Below are 24,031 nucleotides of genomic sequence, written 5' to 3'. Positions count from 1 at the left end.
GACCTCTCTTTCAATGAGGACTTGACTTCTGAACTTCTGTGTCCATATTTGCACAGCCCACTTTAAAAAGCATCCTGCTAAGTTAGTTTAGCAAGAATCTCTCATTTTCTATACCTGATTACCCTTCTTATCTGGTCAGGTTCCTCATCCTCTCATCTCCCAGGTGATGTCTGATCTCATTGGCCTGCCTTCAGCAAGAATCCTGTTAGGGTGGTTTAGCCAGAATCCTCTTCCATCCCTGATGTTTCCTTTTAGTAATTTTACATCCACTGATTCCTACCCTGGTCCTTGGCTATAAATTCCCACTTCCCCTTGATGTATTTGGAATTGAGCCCAATCTTTCCCCCCAGGTACAAAACCTTACTGTGGTGGTCCCAATTCCTTTCACAGTGACCCCCCCTGAATGTCTGTCTTCCTATTCTTTCCCAAGTGTCATGAGTAATTTTCTCTTTAACAAGTGCTAGGTTAAACTGTAAAGTACAATACATTAATGTCTAATGTGCCCAACTTCCTATTTTGTATTTTTTTTTTTAACTTTTATTTATTATTGAGAGACAGAGACAGAGTATGAGCATAGCAGGGGCGGAGATAGAGGGAGACACAGAATCTGAAGCAGGCTCCAGGCTCTGAGCTGTCAGCACAGAGCCTGACGTGGAGCCCGAACCCACGAACTGTGAGATCATGACCTGAGCTGAAGCTGGACGCTTAACTGACTGAGCCACCCAGGCGCCCCTTTCCACCTTTTCACCTTCTGCAGAAGAAAGATGAACAGACTCAGGGAAGTAATGTAAACCAGTAAAAGAGTGGATTAAGTACTTACTAGTGGCTCTTTACCAGGAGAGAGGTAGACTGTGAGGGAATGAAAAGAATTCCTAAGAGGGATAATGAAGCTAAAAAGTGTTCCCAAATAATTAGGAAATAATGCAATCTGGAATGTATCCTAAGTTTGGAAAGTCAAGAGCCCTTTAATTAAATAAAGCATATTAGTTTTTTTCACTGTTCTTTACTTATACTACATGTTTTTTATAATAAAACATCACTCAAATAAAGAACTGAATACTTACTATATATAAAGTGCTATGGAAAATTCAAAGATTGGTAAAAAAAATTCCTTGCTCTCAAGGATCTTATCAAGATCCTTATCAAGAAGTAAAACATTCTATGTCAATTATATCTCAATAAAACTGGGGGGGGGGGCAGAGTAAAAAATAACATCAATACAAAATACTCCATGTAAATACTGTAAGGAAGATGAAAGTATGAAGAAAGCCCAGAGAAAGAAAAGATCAACCTTTTTCTGAAAACAAGTAAACACTGACTATTCACATCTGAATAACTGATAATCAACTCTCTTAAAAATTTGGGCTTTAAAATCTTTCTCATTATAAATTGAAATATTTATGTGTGAAATATTATGTTTTAGCCTTTCCTTCAACTATCTCAGTAAAAATAAGTAAAATAAAAAAATATAATAGGAATAATGAAACAAGAATGACAGGATGTTGTGTACTGAAGCTTGGTGAAGAGTTCAGGGAAGATTCCTATACTAATGTTTATTTGAAAATTTCCATAAAGTAAAAAACAAATCCTATTTGAAAACAAACAAAATTAATGATGACTTTCTGAAGCAGAATACTTATATATTAGATAGCAGAAAAAAAGAAAAACAAAAGTCACTAAAAAATGTTTTCTGTACAAAACTATTATTCCAAAATGAAGTGTAAAATCAGGCTATACTACTTTTGGGATAGTTTCATTACCCCAAAACATACATTCTACTTAAAATATTTTATTCTTACACAGACCTTTAGACCTTTAAGTTCATTTGCTTATTCTCTTAATATATGTTAAAACTTATATGCATTAGGTAACAGTTTATTATTCTAAGTAGGGTAAGTTCATTTTTCCAATCAATGTACTTTTACAAACCTGACAGTAAAGGAAAATCAAAGTGTCAATAAAGTCCAAATGAATTAAAAAAAAAAAAAAAGCCTAAAATAACAGAGCCCTGAACTACACGTGTGAAAATATCATATTTTTAAATATGCCAGAAAGAGGCCCCTTGATTTTACTTTATTCCAAATATTTATAACTTGAATATATCTAGAAGGTATTCTAGCTAAGCAATCAACCTGTCAACATTTATGTTCAAAAATTACCAGAATGTTTTCTAACAAGTATACTCACTTGCTGTTTCAATACCAGGTTCTTCACTCCTTCCATCACAAACTGTGACCCAGTATTCATGACTCGTGATAAGAGACTAGGGACAAAAGAAGAGGATTACCCTAAGTATAAATTATCTTTCCAATTTGTTACAGATAAATCATTTGCCTATTACACATGACCTGCTGAGGCTCACTGTACCTACCACTTGTATTCTCACTAAACAGTGACCCGAGAAGTTTTGCTTCCAGATATCCTGGCTGCAATTTTATCTAACAATAAAACAGTGAAAAAATTGTCTATCAATAATTATTAATAAAATGTAAAAATAAAAGCTGCCCTCAAATTAAGCACTTATTTTATTTTTTAAAGTTTATTTATTTATTTTGAGAGAGAGAGAGAGAGAGAGAGAGAGAGAGAGAACGAACATGAGTGGGGGGCAGGTGTAGAAGGATGGAGAGATGGAGAGCGAGAATCCCAAGCAGGCTCTGTACTGTTAGTACAGAGCACAACATAGGGCTCCGTCTTATGAACTGTGAGATCATGACCTGAGCCAAAATCAAAAGTTGGACCAACTGACCCACCCAGGTGCCCCTCAAATTAAACATTTTTCCATTAGCATTTGCTTACTTCATGTCCCTGTGTCACGGTATTCCAAACCTTTTCATTATTAGCGTATTGGCTTTGGTGACCTGTGATCAGTGATCCTTGCTGTTCTTATTGTAATTATTTCGGGGTGCCACAATCCTTGCTCATGTAAGCTAGCAAACTTAACTGATAAATATAGTGGTGTGTTTTGAATGCTCCATCAACTGCCTGTTTCCTACTCTCTCACCCTCTCCTGGTGCCTCCCTATTCCCTAAGATACAACAATATTGAAATTAGGCCAATTAATAGCCCTATAATGGCCTGTATGTGTTCAGGCGAAAGGAAGAGTTACATGTCTCTCACTTTTATTTATTTATTTTTTGATGTCTGATCTTCTTTGTTCTTCTTAGAAAATCTCCTTTTGATTGGACTCAGACTAAGAGATAGAGGTTCTCAGAGGACAGCTTCTGTCTCTTGGCAATCTGTTCCTGGCAGTTTTTTTGGCCTCCTTTATTCTCTTGGCCAAAAGTTGAGCATTTTCTGCAGCCTCTTCCTTCTTTTTTCTTAGTATGCTGTTTCTTCAGTGCAATATGCCGACATCTGTGTTGGAGGACACGTGGAATAACAAGATTGCTGAATACTGAGCGCTTTGGTTCCTGGTTTCTTACCTTCTCTGTTCAGGGACTTTCTCACAGCATACTTGTGGATATCATCTTCTTTAGAGAGAGTGAGAAGTCTGTGGATTCTGCTAGCTCTTTTGGGTCCCAGGTGATGAGGCACAGTATTATCAATGAGTCCAGGAATATCCTTCCCCTCCTTTTTTTTTTTTCACAATGAGAACAAGTTGAGAACAATAAGACTGACACCCACAATGCAACCTTGAACAGATTTGCATCCTTGGTCTGTAGCGGAAATGACCCTTACTCAGAAGGCAGACACAGCCATGGGTCAAAACACTCTGCTTCACTGGGAATCCTTGTTTGTCATTGCCACCACTGATTCAGACTACATAATCCTTCTTCACCCAGAGCATCAGCAGCAATTTCTGTGGCCATATGCCTCCATAAAAGGTAAAAATTCTGTCTGCTGTCCACGTCAATGAGTTTCTGGAAGCCAGCAGCTGAGAAAGAGATGTTCAACTTCACCCTAAAGCAGTCTACCTACCACCTCTGAGGCGCATGAAAAAGAGCACATGTCTCTTACTTTAAATCAAAAGTTAGAAATAATTAAGTTTAGTGAGGAAGAAGGCATGTCAAAAGCTGAGACAGGCTGAAAGCTAAGCCTCTTGTGCCAGTTAGCCAAGTTGTGAATGCAAAGAAAAAGTTCTTGAAGGAAATTAAAAGTGCTACTCTAGTGAGCTCACAAATAAGAAAGTGAAACAGACTTAATGCTGATAAGGAAAAAGTTAGAGTACTATGGATAGATCAAGCCAGCCACAAAATTCCCTTCAGCTAAAGCCTAATCCAGAGCAAGGCCCTAACTCTCTCCAATTCTACAAAGGCTGAGAGAGAAAAAAGAAAAATTTGAAGCTGGCAGAGGTTGGCTCATAAGATTTAAGGAAGGAAGCCACTGAGAAACTTAACAGAAGGCCATGGGGGAGGGGAAGGAAAAAAAAAAAAAAGGTTAGAGAGGGAGGGAGCCAAAACATAAGAGACTGTTAAAAACTGAGAACAAACTGAGGGTTGATGGGGGGGGGGGGGGGGGGGGGAGGGGGAGGGGGGGGATGGGCATTGAGGAGGGCACCTGTTGGGAGGAGCACTGGGTGTTGTATGGAAACCAATCTGACAATAAATTTCATATTTAAAAAAAATAAAAAAATAAAAAAAAAAAGGAAGGAAGCCATCTCTGTAAGGTAAGTGCAGGGTGACACAAGAGCTGATGGAGGAGTTGCAGCAAGTTATCCAGATATAGCTAAGGTAATGAATGAAGGCGGCTACACTAAACAGTTTTTCAATACAGATAAAGAAACTTCTACTGGAAGAAGATGCCATCCAGCACTTACATAGCTAGAAGAAGTCAAGACTTGGCTTCAATTGGCTTCAAAACTTCAAGGACTCTTATTAAGGGCTATTGCAGCTGAGGACTTTAAATTGAAGCCAATGCTAATTTACCATTCTGAAAATCCCTAAGAATTACCCCTTAAGAATTATGTTACATCTCCTTTGCTGTGTTCTAGAAATAGAACAAAGCCTGGATGACAGCACATCTGTTTGCATGATTTACTGAATATTTTAAGCCCAGTGTTGAAACCTACTGCTCAGAAAAAAAGACACCTTTTCAAATATTACTGCCCACTGCCAACACACCTGGTTACTCAAGAGCTCTGATGGAGATGTACGCTGAAGTTAATGTTGTTTTCGTGCCTGCTAAAAACTTATCCATTCTGCAGCCCATGGATCAAGGAATAATCCTGACTTTCAAGCCTTCTGATTAAAGAAATACATTTTGTAAGGCTATGTAACTGTTACAGATAGTGATTGCTCTGATGGATCTGGGCAAACTAAACTGAAAATCTTCTACAAAGGATTTACCATTTTAGATGCCAGTAAGAACATTCACAATTCATGGTAAGAGGTCAAACTATCATCATGAAAAAAAGTTTGGAGTAAGTTGACTAAAACCCTCATAGATGACTTTAAGGGGTTCAGGACTTCAAGGGAAGAAGTAACTGCAGATGTGGTGGATACAGAGAACTAGAATTAGAAGAGCCTGAGGATAGGACTGAATTGCTGTAATCTCATGATACAACTTTAGTGAATGAGGAGTTGTTGCTTGTAGAAGGGCAAAGAAAGTAGTTTCTTGGGAATGAATCTACTCCCGGTGAAGACTGCTGAAATGACAACAAAGGATTTAGAATATTCCATAAATTTTGTTGACAAAACAGTTGCAGGGTTTGAGGGACTGACTCCAATTTTGAAAGAAGTTCTACTACAAGTAAATGCGATCAAGCTGCATGCGTGGTTACAGAGAAATCGTTTGTAAAGGAACAGTCCATTGATGCAATAAACCTCACCATTGTCTTATTTTAACAGGATGCAGCCACCCCAACCTTCACGAACCACCATCCTGAGCAGTCAGCAACCATCAATATCATGGCAAGACTCTTGACCAACAAAAAGATTACTGAAAGTTCAGATGATGGTTATCATTTTTTAGCAACAAACTATTAAAAAGCCTCATTTAAAAAAATGTTTATTTATTTATTTAGGGAGAGGGCGCATGCACACGGGGAGGAGAGAGGGTGGGTGAGGGCAGAAAGACAGGAAAGAGAATCCCAAGCAGGCTCCACATTATCAGCATTGAGCCTGAAGCAGGGTTTGATCCCATGAACCCATGATCAGGTGATACCATTACCTGAGCCCAAATCAAGAGCTGGATGCTCAATCGACTGAGTGAGCCAGGCACCCCAGCAATAACTATTTTTAAATTAAGATACATACATTTTTTTTTAAACATTTATTTATTTTTGAGACAGAGAGAGACTGAGCATGAACGGGAGAGGGGCAGAGAGAGAGGGAGACACAGAATCGGAAGCAGGCTCCAGGCTCTGAGCCATCAGCCCAGAGCCTGACGCGGGGCTTGAACTCACAGACCGCGAGATCGTGACCTGAGCCGAAGTCGGACGCTCAACTGACTGAGCCACCCAGGCGCCCCAAGATATGTACATTTTTTAAAGACAAAATGCTATTATACCCTTAATAGACTATAGCACAGTACAAATGTAACTAACATGCACAGGAAACCAAAAAATTAATTTGGAGTTGTTTTATTGTATTATTTGCTTTATTGCAGTGGTCTGGAACTGAACCTCCAATACCTTTGAGCTATGTCTATAGGTTTTAGGCAAATTACAATTTGGAGAGAACTCCCTGCTTTCCTGATTGCCTTACTATTAAAACAATAAAATTAATGATAGTAAATCAGGATAACTTGTTTTAGGAATTCAAAACACATCAACATATTGAAAATATATATGGGTGTAAGTATTACAAGTAAGTCAAAAAGTTACTATATTCTCTACATCACAGCAGCTAGATCCAGTCCTGTGTTTATACAATCTCCCCACAATACATAACCTCTATCACATAAAAATGTGAAGCATAACATACCTGGTGAATTTTACCTCAATTCTGAAGAAATGTTTGAGTATTTAACAACAAAAGTAACATCAACAAATGACCTGCCATATTGGGCATATATTTGTGGCTCAGTCAATCTCTCACTTGGGATCAAGGGATGTTTTGTGGGACAGAATGGTATTCCTGTATTATGATATCAGAAGGCTAGGGATAGCCTTCAAATCATCAAGATTTTCTTACAACACATTTTATTAAAATCCTCAACTACGAAATCCACAAGAAATCTTTAGGCTTTTAATATTCAGTTAAGATTTTAAGATATGGAACTGGAAAGTCTACTAAATACATGAGAGTAATTTCCAAATAAATTTCCTTTTCCCTATCTTGCCTTTACTCCTCTGTGAAATCAAAGGATGGACAAGGTGGAAATGCTTTAACAGAAACAACAGAAAGTAATCTTTGTTGGAATGAAGAGTTCAGAGGCAATTCCCTGGTACCAGGCAACTCGAGGCACTGCTAACCTACACAGCACTGTATGAAGGTGAGGCTAGCTGGATTCATTCTGTCAAGCATTTAAAACACTTGCCTAGCTGAGTGTTTTCGCTTTTTGCAAACTGTTCCATTAAAACTGGAAGCTTGAGGTAAAGCTAGAATAAAACTGCTTTCCTCTGGATTGTACACTTTTATCCTAAAACTTAAAGAATTTGAAACAAGTATGGTATGAAAAAGAGTAGTTAGAATTACCTTGTTCAGTTACTTTGAAAATCATGCACACTATAGGATTCTGTGGAGTCAGGAGTCAGACCTAGACCTAGACCTCCTCCTACTATTAAATGATTTCCTCCCTGTCATTTAATAGTATGCCTACATCTCTCTTGAAGCTAAGTCTTGAGTGCCTAGCTCCAAATCTGTATTACTTATCAACAGTGATATAAAAGTAGCTTTAACCTTCATATAACTTCTGAAAATAAAAAAAATGTAATGTTTTAAGAACAAGGAAGCAAAAGAAGCCAATAACTCATACCATGTAAAATATATTAACTTACATTTTATTTTTAAAAATGTTTATTTTGAAAAACATTATGTTTTTAATTATTTTTTTTTTATGTTTATTTTTTGAGAGAGAGAGAGAGCAAGGCTGAGGAAGGGCAGAAAAAGAGGGAGAGAGAAATCCCAAGCATGCTCCATGCTATCAGTGCAGAGCCCGATGTAGGGTTCAAACTCCCAAACTGTGAGATCATGACCTGAGCCGAAACCAGGACTTGGGTGCTTACGAATGAGCCACTCAGGTGCCCCAAAGTGTCAGTGTGCTTTTAGGGCTTGAGAGTCTAATTATGGTCTGGAGTACCAAACTTATTCCATCAGAATTATTAAAAATACTTACCCCATTGGCTTAGTAGTAGTGTTACCATAGCTGGCAGGAGCTGAGGCCATCTTGGCAAAAGCCCTATGAAATAAAAAAAGCTATATTGAAAAACTGATTATCAGAGCAAACATTCAGCATCACAGTATTAAAAACTCCACTGACTCTTACTATGCAGACATTTCTGAAAAGAGAATCATCTTTCAACGAATATAATACAATGTTTCAGTATAATGAGCACTGAAACAACTATATAAATGTTGACTATATGATTGGTAATCATGTAAAATGTTGTCCAAGTACAGTACAATTAGTACTGAAACACTGAGATTTTGTTTTGTTTTGTTTTGCAGTTTATGTATTTTGAGAGAGAGAAAGCACAAGCAGGGTGGAGGGGGGAGAGGGGGAGAGGGGGAGAGGGGGAGAGGGGGAGAGGGGGAGAGGAGGAGAGGGGAGAGGGGGAGAGAGAGGAAGAGAGGGAGAGAGAGGAAGAGAGGGAGAGAGAGGAAGAGAGGGAGAGAGAGGGAGGGAATCCCAAGCAGGCTCTGGTCTACCAACACAGAGCCCAATGCAGGGCTCAAACCCACGAACTGCAAGATCATGACCCAAGCTGAAGTTGGATGTTCAACTGAATGAGCCACCCAGGTGCCCTTGAAATTCTTTAAAAAATACAAATGCATTCATTTCCCAAACATCAAGACTTTTTCCTTTTATTATATCTGGTCATTAACATGAAACAGACTTGCTGCCTTGAACGAACAATCATGAACTAAGTTTAGTCTCTTTATCAGTCCCCACATTCCACACTCCCTCATTCCCAGACATATGCCTTTGTTCATGCTGTCCTTTGAGGGGGATAAATGGACTGCCTTCTTCTCCAACAGAAATTGTGCATTTCCTTTTAAGACTCTGCTCAAAACTACTTTTTTCTTTTATTAAAAAAAAAATTTTTTTTAATGATTATTTATTTTTGAAAGAGAAACAGAGAGCACGAGCCAGGAAGGGGCAGAGAGACAGAGGGAGACACAGAATCCGAAGTAGGCTCCAAGCTCTGAGCTGTCAGCACAGAGTATGATGCAGGGCTTGAACCCACAAACTGTGAGATCATGACCTAAGCCGAAGTCGGACGGTTAACCAACTGAGCCACCCAGGTGCCCCAAAACCAATTTTTTCATTAAACTATTCTATCACCCAATGATTTTTCCTTTTAAGAGTTATTTTCTACAACACACACTTTTATACCTAATTGCATGTAGTCATTTATTTTCAAATCTTTTAAGTGTCCAGAATTCTTTTTAACTAAACTATACAATTTCTGAAGTCTGGCAAAAAGATGGCACTTAGATGTGCTTTTAAAAATATTTTCCTTCTGGGAGTATGTTTACCATAGAGAATTGAGGACACAAAATGCTCCCAAAAGAACCCTAACACTTTGAGGCTCACAATCATGATTTTTGTGTATATTCCTCTAATCCCTGGACACACATATATTTAACATATATACTTTAAAAACAAAATTAATATACTGTAAAACTGTTTTGTAACATTTTAATAGCATACCATAAACACTTTATGTGACTCAATACTCTTTTATAATGATTCCTAACTATTTCAATTGTTTTTGTAAAAGAAAAAAAAGTTTACATAAATACGAGAAAATCATATGAGAGTAAAAAACGGAATGGAAATCACTAAGATGTGATAATTGAAATGTTAAAAACACTCTATTTCAACTGGGACAGAACTCACTGAAAATACCATTAGAGAAATCCCAAACACAAAAATCACAACCTTGTTCAGGAAAGAGGATGTGAATCAAATGTTTTCAGAAGTAGACTAGAATTTCTGCCTTCAACAAATACTTATTTTTCACTAGAATGAACTATATCTAAACAATATGGAAGGATTCAATAAATCATGGCACATTTTTATGGCTAAACAATATTCACACACTAAATAGTACCACTGAAGAAAATTTAAGAAACACTATTAAAAAAAACTTTTTAAAAATGTTTCTTTTTGAGGGGCGGGGAGGGAGGGTGGGAAAGTGGGGTTGGAGCAGAGACAAAGGAAGACAGAGAATCCCAAGCAGGCTCCACCAGTGCAAAGCCCGGCCTGTGGCTCGAGCTCACCAGCCGTGAGATCATGACCTGAGCCAAAGCTGGACATTCAACCGAATGAGCCACCCAGGTGCTCCAAGAAACACTATAATTATTTAAGAAAATGGACTGCTAAAATGAGTTAATGGAAAACTAGAATACAAAACTGTATCTATACTAATAATTTCCAAATTTTAAAAAATACATGTAATGTACATATAGAAAGATATACAGTGTTTAGCTGTAGACTTTGGATGATGATATTACAGGTAAATTTTTACCTCCTTTCTAACAGAGTTTTATACAATTTTCTTCAAAAAACTTGTATTACTCTTATAAAGAAAAATGCTAGGAATTACATATTTTATAACCATATAAAATGATGTCCAAGACTGGCTTTCCTCTTCCAACAATAAATGTTTGATTAAGGAGTTCTCCACAAATCATAATGTAAAGAACAATGACATATGCCACAAAGCCAATGTGTAAAGGCATATATTATAAAAATTGGAAAAAGCAGTTTTCAGTTTCTCTTTTTAAACAGAGGTCTATTGTATATTTTCTTCTTATTACAAGAACATAGTGAAATAAAAAGAAATTTGAAAAAGCAGGGGCGCCTGGCTGGCTCAGTCAGTAGAGCATATAACTCTTGACTTTGGAGTCATGAGTTCGAGACCCATGTTGAGGGTAGAGATGACTTAAAAAAAAAAAAAAAAAAAAAAAAAAATGAGGCTCCTGACTAGCTCTGTTGGTGTGCATGGCTCTTGATTTCTGGGTTGTAAGTTTGAACTTCATGTTGGGTGTAGAAGATTACTTAAAAATAAAATATTAGGGGTGCCTCAGTGGCTCAGTTGGTTAAGTGCCTGACTCCTGATTTCAGCTCAGGTCATGATCTCACTGTTCGTGGGATTAAGCCCTGCATCAGGCTCTGTGTGCTAACAGCATGGAGCCCGCTTGGGCTTCTCTCTCCCCCCTCTCTGCCTCCCCCACTCGTTCACTCATAATAAATAATTAAAAAAATAAATGAAATCATAAAAAAAAAATTTGAAAAAGCACTCAAACTCAAAAACTCAGAGATAACCACTGTTAACAACTTGGCATACTGTTGAGCTTGGAAAGCATATTCAATCTTATAGTCTTAAAACAATCATTTTAAGAAATATTAAAAAAAAAAGAAATATTTTTAAGTGTATTTATTAACTGTGGGAGAGATGAGAGACAGAGAGAAAGAGAGAGAAAGAGAGAGAGAGAGAGAGAGAACCCCAAGGAGGCTTTATGCTATCAGCACAGAGCCTAACATGGGGCTTTAACTCGAAACTGTGAGATCATGACCAGAGTCGAAATCAATATTTGGATGCTTAATCAACTGAGCCACCCAGGCACCCCATTTTAAGAAATATTTTGAGGGGTGCCTGGGTGGCTTGGTCAGTTAAGCGTCCGACTTTGGCTCAGGTCATGATCTCACGGTCCGTGAGTTCGAGCCCCGCGTCGGGCTCTGTGCTGACAGCTCAGAGCCTGGAGCCTGTTTCCGATTCTGTGTCTCCCTCTCTCTCTGCCCCTCCCCTGTTCATGCTCTGTCTCTCTCTGTCTCAAAAATAAATAAACGTTAAAAAAAAAAAAAAAAGAAAAATATTTTGACAGTAAGGTTTGTTGTAAAAAATTTGGAAGATAAAGATAAGCACATGAAAGGGAAGAAATTCTACCACCTGGAGTTATCCACTGTTAACATTTTAATATATGTCAAGGTATGCAACTGTATGTATATAGATTTATGTTCATATATACAAATACACACAGAAATAGATGGATGGATAATAGAGATCATAATGTAAAAACTGTCATCTAAGTTTTGGCTCAAATATCCCTACTCAGACCCGTTCCCTGATCTTCTCAACAAATTTAACTTTTACCCCCAAGTTAAGATCTTATCACTCGGTGTTATTTTCTTTATATCACTTAGTATCATTTAACAGTATTCTGTTCATTTGTTTGCTTATTTGTTGATTCATCTTCCCTCCACTCAAATGTAAATTCAATGACTGAAGGAGCCTTCCACATGGTCACTATTATATTTCCAAAGTCTAGAAGAGTCTCTAGACACAAAGAGAGAAGTCACTTGTTGTAAACTATTTTTTCACTATCATATACACATTTTCCAGTGTCAGTCTTATACGACATGAATTTTAATTTTCAATTGTATTCTATCTTATGGAAATGCTTACTGTTGAACATTGAGATTGGTTGCTTCTAAGATTTTACAATTCCAATTACTTCTTTGGAATGAAACCTTAGAAGTATGCAAAGATTTAAAAAAAATTTTTTTTAATGTTTTTATTTTATTTTTGAGAGAGAGAGAGACACAGCATGAGTGGGGGAGGGGCAGTGAGAGAGGGAGATACAGGATCCGAAGCAGGCTCCAGGCTCTGAGCTATCAGCACAGAGCCCGACATGGCACTCGAACTCATGAACTGTGAGATGATGGATGACCTGAGCCAAAGTCGGCACTCAACTGACTGAGTCACCTAGGCATCCCCCAAAGATTTTTAAAAAAAAATTTTTATACCATCTGGCAAAATGGTGACAATTTATATTTTTTAATAGCAGAATATAAATGCACCAATTAATTTTCTGTATCCTTAGCACAGCACTTTACTGTATCTGTGTGCTATGTTAATCTGCATTTCTCTACTAGTGAAATTAAAATTTTCTTCTGATGTTTTTGAGATGGCTGACCCAAAACATTTCAGTCTTTGTCACTCGTATCTAATCAGCGAAGAAAACATCAACTTCTCTAGGAAAGAAAGGCATGACCATTTTTTGTAATTTTAAGCTGTGGATAGAGAGGGCCAGATAGGGAAATATTTATGTCACCAAATTAACAAAAAAAATACTAAGGCACTGTTCAATTTTCTTAGTAACATTCTTATCTTCTTGGGACTTCCACTGTACTCTTTTATATAAGAAAAAAATAAAACTTACTTCCACTGTTTGATATATTGTAAGGGATTAAGGTTGCATCCTGCATCAGTTAATGCTTTTTTGTATTGCTCCAAATCAGCCTGAAATAAGCAAAGAACGATATAAAAATTTTTACTTTCATGAAAGAGAAGACCATTTTGTTATTATTTTATTCATTAAAAAGTCAGACCAAAGGCACGAGTTTAAATTCCAGGCACCCAAGTAGAACGGAGTCATATTTTGAGTATATGAGTGAGCACCCGAGACAAAAATCACATCTAATGAAAATTACCTTTGACAGACTCCAAATCACCTATCCAGTACTTTGTCATTCAGTGAGTCAGTCAATTTTTCCTCCACTTTTGAACTTGCCTTTCCTCAGGATAATCACTATATGAACCAACTGGCTTGACCAAGAATATTTCAGAACCAGAAACACAAGGGGCATGACACTGACTGAGGGGAAATGCAGATTCAGGTTTTCCCCTGTCATATACACTCTAGTGGTCCAAATGCATTAATGGAGTATCAGGTGTCTTACACTTTTTAAACTGTTGTTTTCTCTTTCTTGTTCTTTTTGTTTCCTGATGAGTAAGTCCAGTTGAATTCCTGTAATTTATAGGAGCCTATCATCATAGTGATTCCATTATAAAAATTTTAGAAGACAGAAATTTAATTTTTTTTAATGTTTACTTTTTTTTGAAGGAGAGAGACAGAACATGAGCAGGGGAGGGGCAGAGAGACAGGGAGACACAAAATCTGCAATAGGCTCTAGGCTCTGAGCTGTCACCACCAAGCCTGACACGGGGCTTGAACTCAGGAGCCATGAGATCATGACCCGAGCCAAAGTCGGATGCTTAACTGACTGAGCCACCCAGGTGCTCCTTACAAGTCAGAAATTTAAAGCTCACCTTCAACCAGAGATGTTCACTATTTTGCATTTTTGGGGCTATCAGCTGACATCAGTAATCATAATTTGCTTTAAGCCTCTTAATGATCACTTAAAACTTATGAAAAGATAGTCCTTACCAAAAATAAATCAAAATAATGTGGTAAAATTAAGGGAATTCTGAATTAAGTTTCAAAATAAAAAATTCTGAAGAAAATATTATAAATAGGCTATAAGCCTTTTTATATATAAGCCAAATATATATATATATATATATACACCTATAAAAATCCTCTAAGATATAGGTATGAGATGCTTCTAAAAAGAAAACTACACTTTCTTACTAAATTAAAATAAAAGACGTATTCCCAGAACAAAGCAGAACTGGCCTAAAGCAAATATTGGGTTTAGCTTACTGATTTAACACCAAGACTTTTGACCAAAAAAATGCGTTATGATCTATCAGACGTATAAAAATACATGGTATTGGCAAAGGAAAGACGTTTATAACTACTGTATCATCCTAGGTGTCATCTCCAAAGTTCTAACACTTGCTGCTCACCAGTAAAATTTTACTGAGTTAACAGGAGAGTTAGCAGGTCTCTAACCTGGCAACAACACTGATACCAAAATTACCATTTGCCTTCAAAGTCAATTAATTACCTATAAACTTTTCTTTCTTCTAAAGCAAGTGATGGCCCGTCACAGAAAAAGAAAACAACAAAATTATCCATAATCCTCTTTTCCAGGGGAAAAAAAAAAATCTAGAAAGGGAAATATGTCATTTCCCAATAATTGTGAGGCATTTATTGATATAAAAGTTATTTGATTGCAATATTAAAAAAATCTCAATTTCATTTTTTTATATGAATCATACGACATATATAAATCTGAAGTGTAATCTAATTAAACTGCGATATTTACATAGCAATTTGGAAGTTTGGGTATTTTCTTCCACTTGACTCCTTATGTTCTATAATTGACATTAGTTTTTAAATAACCTTAAAATATTACATTTTTACTTTAGGTTAAAGATAAATTCAGTGGAAAGCATTAGTGGCTACAGCTTAATGAAATGGAGCTTTTAAGATCATTACACAATGAGAAATAAGGCCAAACTTACAAAAAGGATAGCAAACTTGGTTAACTTCATTTATAATAGCTATTTTCCCAGAAATAAGAATTTGGGCACTTGAATTCAATTCATATTCCAACAACTTAAAAGTGATCAGACATTTCATGAGTGGACAGTTCTCTTGGTGATAATAAATACTGCTATAAAACTCAGCAGTAAATAGAACCAGCCTTAACAAATTGTTTTTTTTTTTAAAGAAAGGAATGAGGTAGTTATTTGGTCACAGTGATCTGTCTTCTATTTTTGAAACAAACAAATATCTCCCCTTCTATCCAATAACTAAACAAAGAGGACATACCTCAGAGGGTGCTTGCTGCGCACTTATATAATAAATAAGAAACAGCCTCATTTTATCTTCTGGAGTTCCTGCTACATAGGGGGGAAAAAAACTTTCAGAATTCTGGTTAAGTGTTATAGTCTACACAAGTATATAAAAATTTAAGGCATATATAAATATGACAAGATAAAATGTGGTTCTTTCAAGTGATTTAAGGTTATAGGCACTCTAATTATGACTATGTAACACACAGATATGGAAAATGATTAAATGTTGTGGGAGTAAAGGAATGGGATATGGGAGTATCTTCATTCTCTCTTCCTAAGTGTCTATAAGAGATGTACCTTTTTTAAAAAATTTTTTTAATGTTTATTTTTTTTTTTTCAGAGAGAGAGAGAGAGTGAGAGCGAGCATGAATGGGGAGCGTCAGAGAGAGAGGGAGACACAGAATCTGAGGCAGGATCCAGGCTCTGAGCTGTCAGCACAGAGCCTGACGTGGGGCTAGAACTTGTGAACCGAGAGATCATGACCTGAGCTGAAGTTGGATGCTTAACTGACTGAGCCACCCAGGTGCCCCAAGAGATGAACCTTTTAGATTGAAACTCAGAAAGAACGGAATAGGTAGGATAATCACACACATCTAAAACAGTATACTTCTGAGATGGAAAAAGGATGTCAGTACTAATTATGTAAAGACAATAAATATAAAAATCAGACTATCCTGGGAAAACAGCTGTATGGTCCTTCTAGGTGTTAGGTTACGAAACCTAAGTATGAAATACTTCTCAAAAGTGGGGTCACAAAATATACAGGTCTCCTCTTTCTTGAGGGTATTCTATCACTATATAAGATTTGAGAAAAGAATACATTTATATATTAAAATAAACACTGTTGTATTATGCAAAATATATTTGCTAGAAATTCTAAGACAAAACATAAGATATCGAAATTTCTTGCTCACATTGAGTTTGATCTGCTACTCTTACTACCCAGAGCCCCAAACTACAGAGAAATTCATTTATTCTTCACCCTGTTACTGGGTGTACTTTGGTACAAAGTGATGAAGCACTGGTCACTGGTAACTCAGTTTTACCACCAACCAATAACAATATGTACTCTCACTTCAAAGTCCTAATACTCAAGAACTTGGCAGTGTTATACTTTCTTATAGAATAAAAACTAGGAAAATTTTTTTAAAACGTGACTAATAAACCATCAGTTTTTTATATGGTTTAGAATCCAGATAACCATTCTCAAATTATCCTTACTCCCTAAATATGGCAAAGAATGGTAATAAAGATCAATGATGGGTTCTCCAAAGTTCTGATGTTTACAGATAAATATTGTATCTTGGACACTGAATATTATGTTATGAAATTCAGGGTCTTGTTTAAATCCCAGGAGAAAGCTGCTATTTTTGCTTTAGCAGGGAATTAGCCTGGCTGGGTTCAGGCCAAAGTTCCCACCAGCTATCTGTGGGTTGTGGTTCCATCATTGATTTCTATTTTCAAAACCTTCTGCAGTGCTACTGGGATCTGTCCAACCATCTAGTGGCCACTGTGGGAACTGGGAAATCATATAGCCCTTCAACTCTTAGTCTTAGGAATGCTATTTAGGATCAGATTCACGTATGTGCAGCTCAGGAGTGAGCCCAGGAATTCATAAACAACTTTATGAGCTTGCTTTCCTGAGCTCCTTCCTCTCTGCAATCTCCCTGGTACTTTCCAATTCCCTTGGCTTTCCCTTTCTGGTGCTTCGGTCAGAAAGCTTTGGCTTTAGTTACCCTGTTCTATTGTGCATTTCCTGCAACTATGACTAAGCAGCTAAAGGACAAAGAGAAAAAAGCAACCAGGCTTGCTGTATGCTCTTGGGACCACCATTCCTAAAGCAGGAAAGAAAGGCTCCCCTCTCTCTGAGTTTTAGGGGCCTGTAGATGCCTGTTACTGTTTTTAATATCCTCAGCATCAACTACTTCTCCAACGAGTCCTAGTAGAAAATGTATTTATAAGCTACAATCTTTACACTAGGGCATTGTTGCTCCCAGCCCTGCTCAGTTGACTGAATACATATACATATACATATACACATACATATATATATATATATATATGTGCACGCACATGTTATCTATATTTATTTCTGTGTGACAAATATATAGTGAAAACACCAAGACTATAATACTTCCAATTCCAATCCAACATTATAGAGATCATTATAGTTTTCTCCCCTTCTCTACTTGTATAGTTTTCTCCCTTTCCCTACTTGTTTTCTCTTCCTTCTCTGACAAGAGGAAACCTGGCACCATTTGTAGCACCTGACATATACACTTCTTTAACCAGTCCACTGTATATAACAAATATCCTATCTCTGCAGCCATCCCCTTGCCTGTATGGACGTCTTCTCACTCCATGTGGGCTCTGATTCTCTGCAATACACTTGCTCACATGCCTGGCCACACTTCTCACCCCATTTGGACTGACGCTGGGTTGCTACTGTGTACAGTCACCCTCTGTCCCACATGTGGATGCCTTTCTCATCCTGCTTAGGTTGCAACATCTTGTTTTGGGCTAAAAGGGCACCAGACTTCCACTTTGCATGAATGCCTACCTTGTTCTCTTGTAGTTAATGTCTTTAAAACTAAACTGAGAAAGTAAGGGGAAAGAATAGAGAAAGGTTCTGATAGTTTTTTATTAACATATTCATTTGCTTCAACTTTAGTCAAAACTTATTATAAATAATAAGGAATAGCTCTGAAATGGGCTTATATGTTTTGCATTTTTTCATTGTAAAGTGCAAATAACTCCAAAATAGTATGTTCTCACTACAAATCCAGCTTCTTAAAAGTGTGAGCAATAACCTAAAGCTTCTTAGAGAAGTTTCTGCGAAAAGAATCTTTAATTACAAACAATTTGGAATTTATTACTTTTCAGTTTGGAATAAAGTCTAAAAGTCATACCAAAGTCTAACTCAAAAACCATCATCATTCAGCTAAGTGACTTGTATGCAAAATATAAGCTGAATAGCTTATATACTTTTTATTCATTTTGGAAAAGCAGTTTACTGAGACTTGAATTGAAAACTATTCTGAAATGATCAACAAGTCTCTAAAGTTTGGATAGTTTTGGAGGCTAAAACCTATGTGGATCCCCATGATCATTATAACTGAAAGTAAAAATTATAACATTTTCTAAGTACAAAGAGTCATATCTTGTTTTAAGAAAATCTAACATACAAATATTTAGTTAAATGTAAATATGAAAGGGACTGATTAAGGAGTTTCTTTAAAAGTAAAGTCCCTAAATATTTAAAACAGAATTCAGTTTTAGATATATCCTTTTGGGAAATGCTTTAGGGTTAAACTAAAGTAATTAGAAGTGTATCATTTAGAGACACCTGCTTTGAATGTTATACTTCCAAGTCTTCCTAAAACCAGCAGAATTTGAACTTCAGATATATCACTTTATTTTTTTTCCCCAGATATATCACTTTAAATAAATGAATGCAACAAGTTCTTCAATACCATCAAAGAGAAGTTCAGTGAAATAAAATGCAAATCATTTTTCCACTTCAGGAATTGCTATGCTACGAACTTCTCAACAGAAACTAGCTCATTTAATTATCTCATTATTGGCATGGATTGGAAAAATAATAATTCTATTCAGATTTTACTTATACTGAACATGCTGGATTCAACAGCTCTGAAACTTAACATTAACCTCAAATTTATGGTACATACCATCAGGGTCTGATATTATATCTAGAAGAGATTTATCCAGAGTAGTTTTGCTCATTATTTTTTCTTCATATTCAAAATATACATCTAGTTTTCTTGCCTGTTTCAAAATAAATATTAGATTAGACTATATGAAGTAATAAAGACATACTAAGGGCCTCTCAGCTTACAAGTTTCTATTTTCTATGATCAATTTTTAAAAATAAGTGTTCATTTACTAATAGAATTTACTTTCAAGTTTCTTACTTTTGATCATACACTTAGTTTAAAAAATTACAGATTGACTATTTTACCATATCTGACTTATAAACTCATAATTAACTCTGCATGTCATATATTAGCAAAGATAAAAATCACACCAATCTCAATTACTGTATTTATTAGTAATTAGCATGTAAATAATTGTATTCCATGCAAATTAATGTCAGGTGGTCATGTTATGTTTACTTTTTTAGTGCACAAATCCACACATTTTCAACTTAAACTGGACAGAAAATTACCCTAATTATTTTTAGTGGTTTTTAAACAAAGCTAACTTCCTCATTAATTTTCCTACTTAATATTTTGAAGTTTTAGGTAATGGAAAAGTAGTCAAACTTAACTCTCCTATATGATCCCTTTTCCAATTTAAAATTTATTAAAACTATCCAAATGAAGTTAAAATATTAGGATTCTCCAAAGTAAATACAAATTATCATTATCAAGTATCTACTAAATTATGCTTCAATAATACAAAAGAGAAAAGAACATGATTTCTATTGAAAGTGTTAACAATTTAAATGAGAGTAGAAACCATTCATGAAATAAATTAGAATACTCAGAGATACCAATGAAGAACCAAAATATAAACACAGAACATAAATATACTGAGCTAAGATGATAGAATGAAATAAACAGTTAACCCATTGTAGAGAAGAAAGTGATGAATTTTGACTTGAGATTTCAAAGTGACTGGGGACAGGAATAGAGTTCATTTCAGTGAAACGAATTGCACCATGGCATAGTCAGAGTGGAGAAGTCTGAATGATAGTTTCATTATAAGGAGTTTCATATATAAAGCAACAGAAAATCAGAGTCTCTCAATCCCACTCTCCCACAGTGGCACACAAGGCCAGTTTTAAATAGTTGAAATACTCAGTTTAAAAATCAATACAACAGGGGCGCCTGGGTGGCGCAGTCGGTTAAGCATCCGACTTCAGCCAGGTCACGATCTCGCGGTCTGTGAGTTCGAGCCCCGCGTCAGGCTCTGGGCTGATGGCTCGGAGCCTGGAGCCTGCTTCTGATTCTGTGTCTCCCTCTCTCTCTGCCCCTCCCCCGTTCATGCTCTGTCTCTCTCTGTCCCAAAAATAAATAAAAAACATTGAAAAAAAAAATTAAAAAAAAAAAAAATCAATACAACATAAAAAGGTATTTTGAGACCAGTCCTCACCCTTGTTCTCTTCTACCCCTACTCCTATGGATATTTACTACAACTATTTCTTCTACAGTTGTCCAGTTCCTTTATGCAAAATGTAAGCAAACAGGGTCTATATCCTAATACCTGTCAGCTTTCTGACACAAAAGGAATATACTATACTCTTCTGTTCCTTGCTTTAACTCAACAATATATTCTACATCAGTACACAGAGAATTCTCTTGCCAGTCAACTCTTGGAAGAGTATAATAAACCCTATAAGGGTCTTCCTTTTTATAAACCCTTGGGTCCTTCATATTCTTCAGACTCCCTGAAATAGGAACTATTTTCACTACTGTATAATGCTACTTTGAATACTACAGATTAAGAGGTGAAGTCTTAGGAATGGAAAATTTTAATTTTGAAAAAGGACAAAAGAAATGGAAAAGAGATCCTAGGAAAGAGACCATGGTAGTGGCTGTGGGAACGGAAAGGAAGAGACACATTTAATAATTAACATGTGAATGGATATGGGAATCAAAGTAGTGAAAAAAGTCAAAGATAACTCCAGGGGGAACTAAAATGATGGTAGTAGGAACTATGTTAATGTGAACTGAATATGAGACTGGTAAAGGCTAATTATCTCTAGAGTGAAGACTGGAAAGGGGGTGGGGGGAAGCATATAAAATAAGGTGTTAAGCTGACTTTCAGGCCCTCATGATCTGCTCTAGCCAACCTTTTCTGTTTCACCCACCACTTTTCACTTAGTCACATCAAATACCTCAATGACTTCTGATTAAACATTGTGTACACCTGTAGTCCTCTAGGCATAGGCTTGGGTTATTCTCTTAGTTTTTAAGAATACATTCCTCTTCTATTACCTGTGCAGTGAATTCTACTCATTCTTCAGGGACCAGCTTCTTTGCAACTCTCTTCAATCTCTATTCGTTCCCCCTTGTTGCCTCTCCATCAATCTCCTTTTTGCTTGGAGGAATTTATTACCCCCTTAAGTGTGTACCATCAGCATTTTACATACCTCTCCATAATAACAATCTTCATACTATATTACTCTCCTTTGTTTACATGCTACCCTTCTAAAACGGTAAATTCCCTAGACTGTGTTTAATTAATCCTTTAACCCTGGGAATTTAACATAGCACCTGGCTCATAACAAGTACTTGACAAGGTCTTTGTTGAATTCCTCAACTAAAAGCAGGACATACACAGATCAAGTAGTCATCTTTAGAAGACACAAAAGTAGACAGATGAACTTCTAGGAGTGAAAAATGTAAAGAACCAAGTCTTTAGTGATTTAATATGTAAAATTAAGTAGGTTCAATGCCATAATGGAGTATAATGTCTGTACCTGCAAACGAATGAAGAAAAGAAACATGGTTCACTGATTTTTGTAGCTACAGACATTAGATTTATTTTGCTAAGTCTTCATGTATTAACTTACACTGAAATTTCTAACAAGCAATGCAAACAGAATCTAAAAGTAAGTTAGTTTAATTGCTAGTGGGTAGGGAGTTTCTTTTGGAGGTGATGAAAATGTTATAAAAGTACATTTTGGTTGTGAATGCACAACTCTGTGACAATACTATAAAAACCATTGAACTGTACACTTTAGATAAGTTAACTAACTGTATGCTATGTGAACTATACCTCAATAAAGCATTAAAGAAAATTAACTTAGCATTTCAATATAGTGATTCCCATGAAGGAGAGAAGAGTGGAGTGGAGATTTTCTAGCCTGAATATGAGAACTAGTATATGTTCAGGATCTATTTGTGCAAGGCACTTTACTTACAGCTATGGCTTTCAAATGTTTTTAAACAGAGAACTCAGGACCCTCTTTCTCAAATCAAATCTTCTGCAGAACCCTAAACATAAAATAGATACAAGCGACCCATTAAATGTCTCTATAGTGATCTAGGGTACCAGAGAACAGTGTTTGAAAACTACTAACTTAATCTCATTTAATTCTCCAAGTAACACTATGAACTAAGAATTATTAGTCCCATTTTAAAGATGAAGAAACAGACACACAGAAACATATATTTATTCAAGGTTACCAGAGTAGAAGTAGTAGAGAGTTGAGATTCAAATCCAGGTCAGACTCCAATGTACACCACAGATAAAGAGTAGGGAAAATTATATTTTCCTCAAGTACAATTTATTGCTTCTTTTGTTTATGCTTTATGAAAGAAAGTATATTTGTCAATTAGTACATATTTGGGGTTTTTTTTTTTGGTAATACACGTAATTTATATGTGGCAAAAGGTTATTTTGGCCGGATAGATAATATATAGAAGTTCTTTCTCAATTTCTTGAAGTAAAGGAAATACTAAGAGAAACAACTTCTGTAATCCCAAAGATTAATTATTCTTATACAATATGAGTTCAAAGAAGAATACAATTTGGATAACAATAGTCACATAAAAAATAAACAAATTAAAAATATAAAACAAAATAACAAGGTCAAGATAATAAACAGATTTTTGGAACTTCAATAAATATCAAGAATAAACAGTAAAAGGATTATTATAGAGACCCAGAGGACTATGCATGGAATACAACTTATATCCAGTGAATATACACTCTGAAAGCCATGAATTTCTTAAAAATCTCTTTAAAAGGGCTAAGGGAGGAATGTGATTTTTAAAAAATTCTAGTGTTTTTCTCCCAATTTCAGAGTTACCATTGGAAAATCAGGCTGATGTTTTTCATGTTTCAGTACACTACCTCAACATTTATATTAAATTAACATAACCCCCACACACAACTTTTTTGACTGCAAAAGCCCACCAGGTTTGAAAAGGACAGAAGGGAACCCTTTAAAAAACTAGCTTGTCCCTTCACTCACAATAATGGAGAACTCTTAAGAGTCATCTGGGATGAACAAGTGGTATTCTTACTTTCTCTTTTGAAAATCTATTACCGAAGCACATTTGTCAGATGACCTATACAGGGCATGAAATGAATTTCTTTTTCTTTCCTACAACTGCAGGGGATTTTTCCTTCTCTTAACCATTCTTTACATTCCAGCTACAAACACCACCATTCTGGTACTCCCTACTCACTGCTAGTTACAATTCTCATTTCTCACCTCAGTCTACGACTGGTTGATGACATAGAGTGGTATTTCTTGACCTTCCCTCTTTTCCAAGCCCTAATTCTATAACCTAGCACAAGTCAGCAGTGAAAGTAAAGGCAAAAAGGGATTAGAGTTATACTTCCTTTTACTATTAAGAATCTCAATATTCCTCTGCTACTTCTCACAGGAGACAGATGGGATGATAAACCCTTCTCTGTTGAAAGACAGTATTAGCAACATTTTACATAATGAAT

At 36.1% G+C, this 24,031-nt stretch overlaps 1 protein-coding gene across 1 annotated transcript in view; it reads right to left on the bottom strand.

Moving 5' to 3' along the window:
* Nucleotides 1–24,031, bottom strand: part of SCFD1 (sec1 family domain containing 1) — a 115,518-nt gene that overhangs the window by 28,806 nt on the left and 62,681 nt on the right. The window contains exons 15-19 of the mRNA XM_007098073.2: nt 19,291–19,387; nt 15,576–15,646; nt 13,275–13,354; nt 8,218–8,280; nt 2,188–2,263 (exon numbers count right to left, since the gene is read on the bottom strand). Of these exons, the coding sequence (XP_007098135.1) occupies nt 2,188–2,263; nt 8,218–8,280; nt 13,275–13,354; nt 15,576–15,646; nt 19,291–19,387 (387 nt within the window). The remainder of the gene's footprint in view (nt 1–2,187; nt 2,264–8,217; nt 8,281–13,274; nt 13,355–15,575; nt 15,647–19,290; nt 19,388–24,031) is intronic.

The sequence above is a fragment of the Panthera tigris genome, chromosome B3 (genome assembly GCF_018350195.1).
Source record: "Panthera tigris isolate Pti1 chromosome B3, P.tigris_Pti1_mat1.1, whole genome shotgun sequence".
Classification (NCBI taxonomy): domain Eukaryota; kingdom Metazoa; phylum Chordata; class Mammalia; order Carnivora; family Felidae; genus Panthera; species Panthera tigris.
This window is presented reverse-complemented; position numbering and strand designations above follow the sequence as displayed.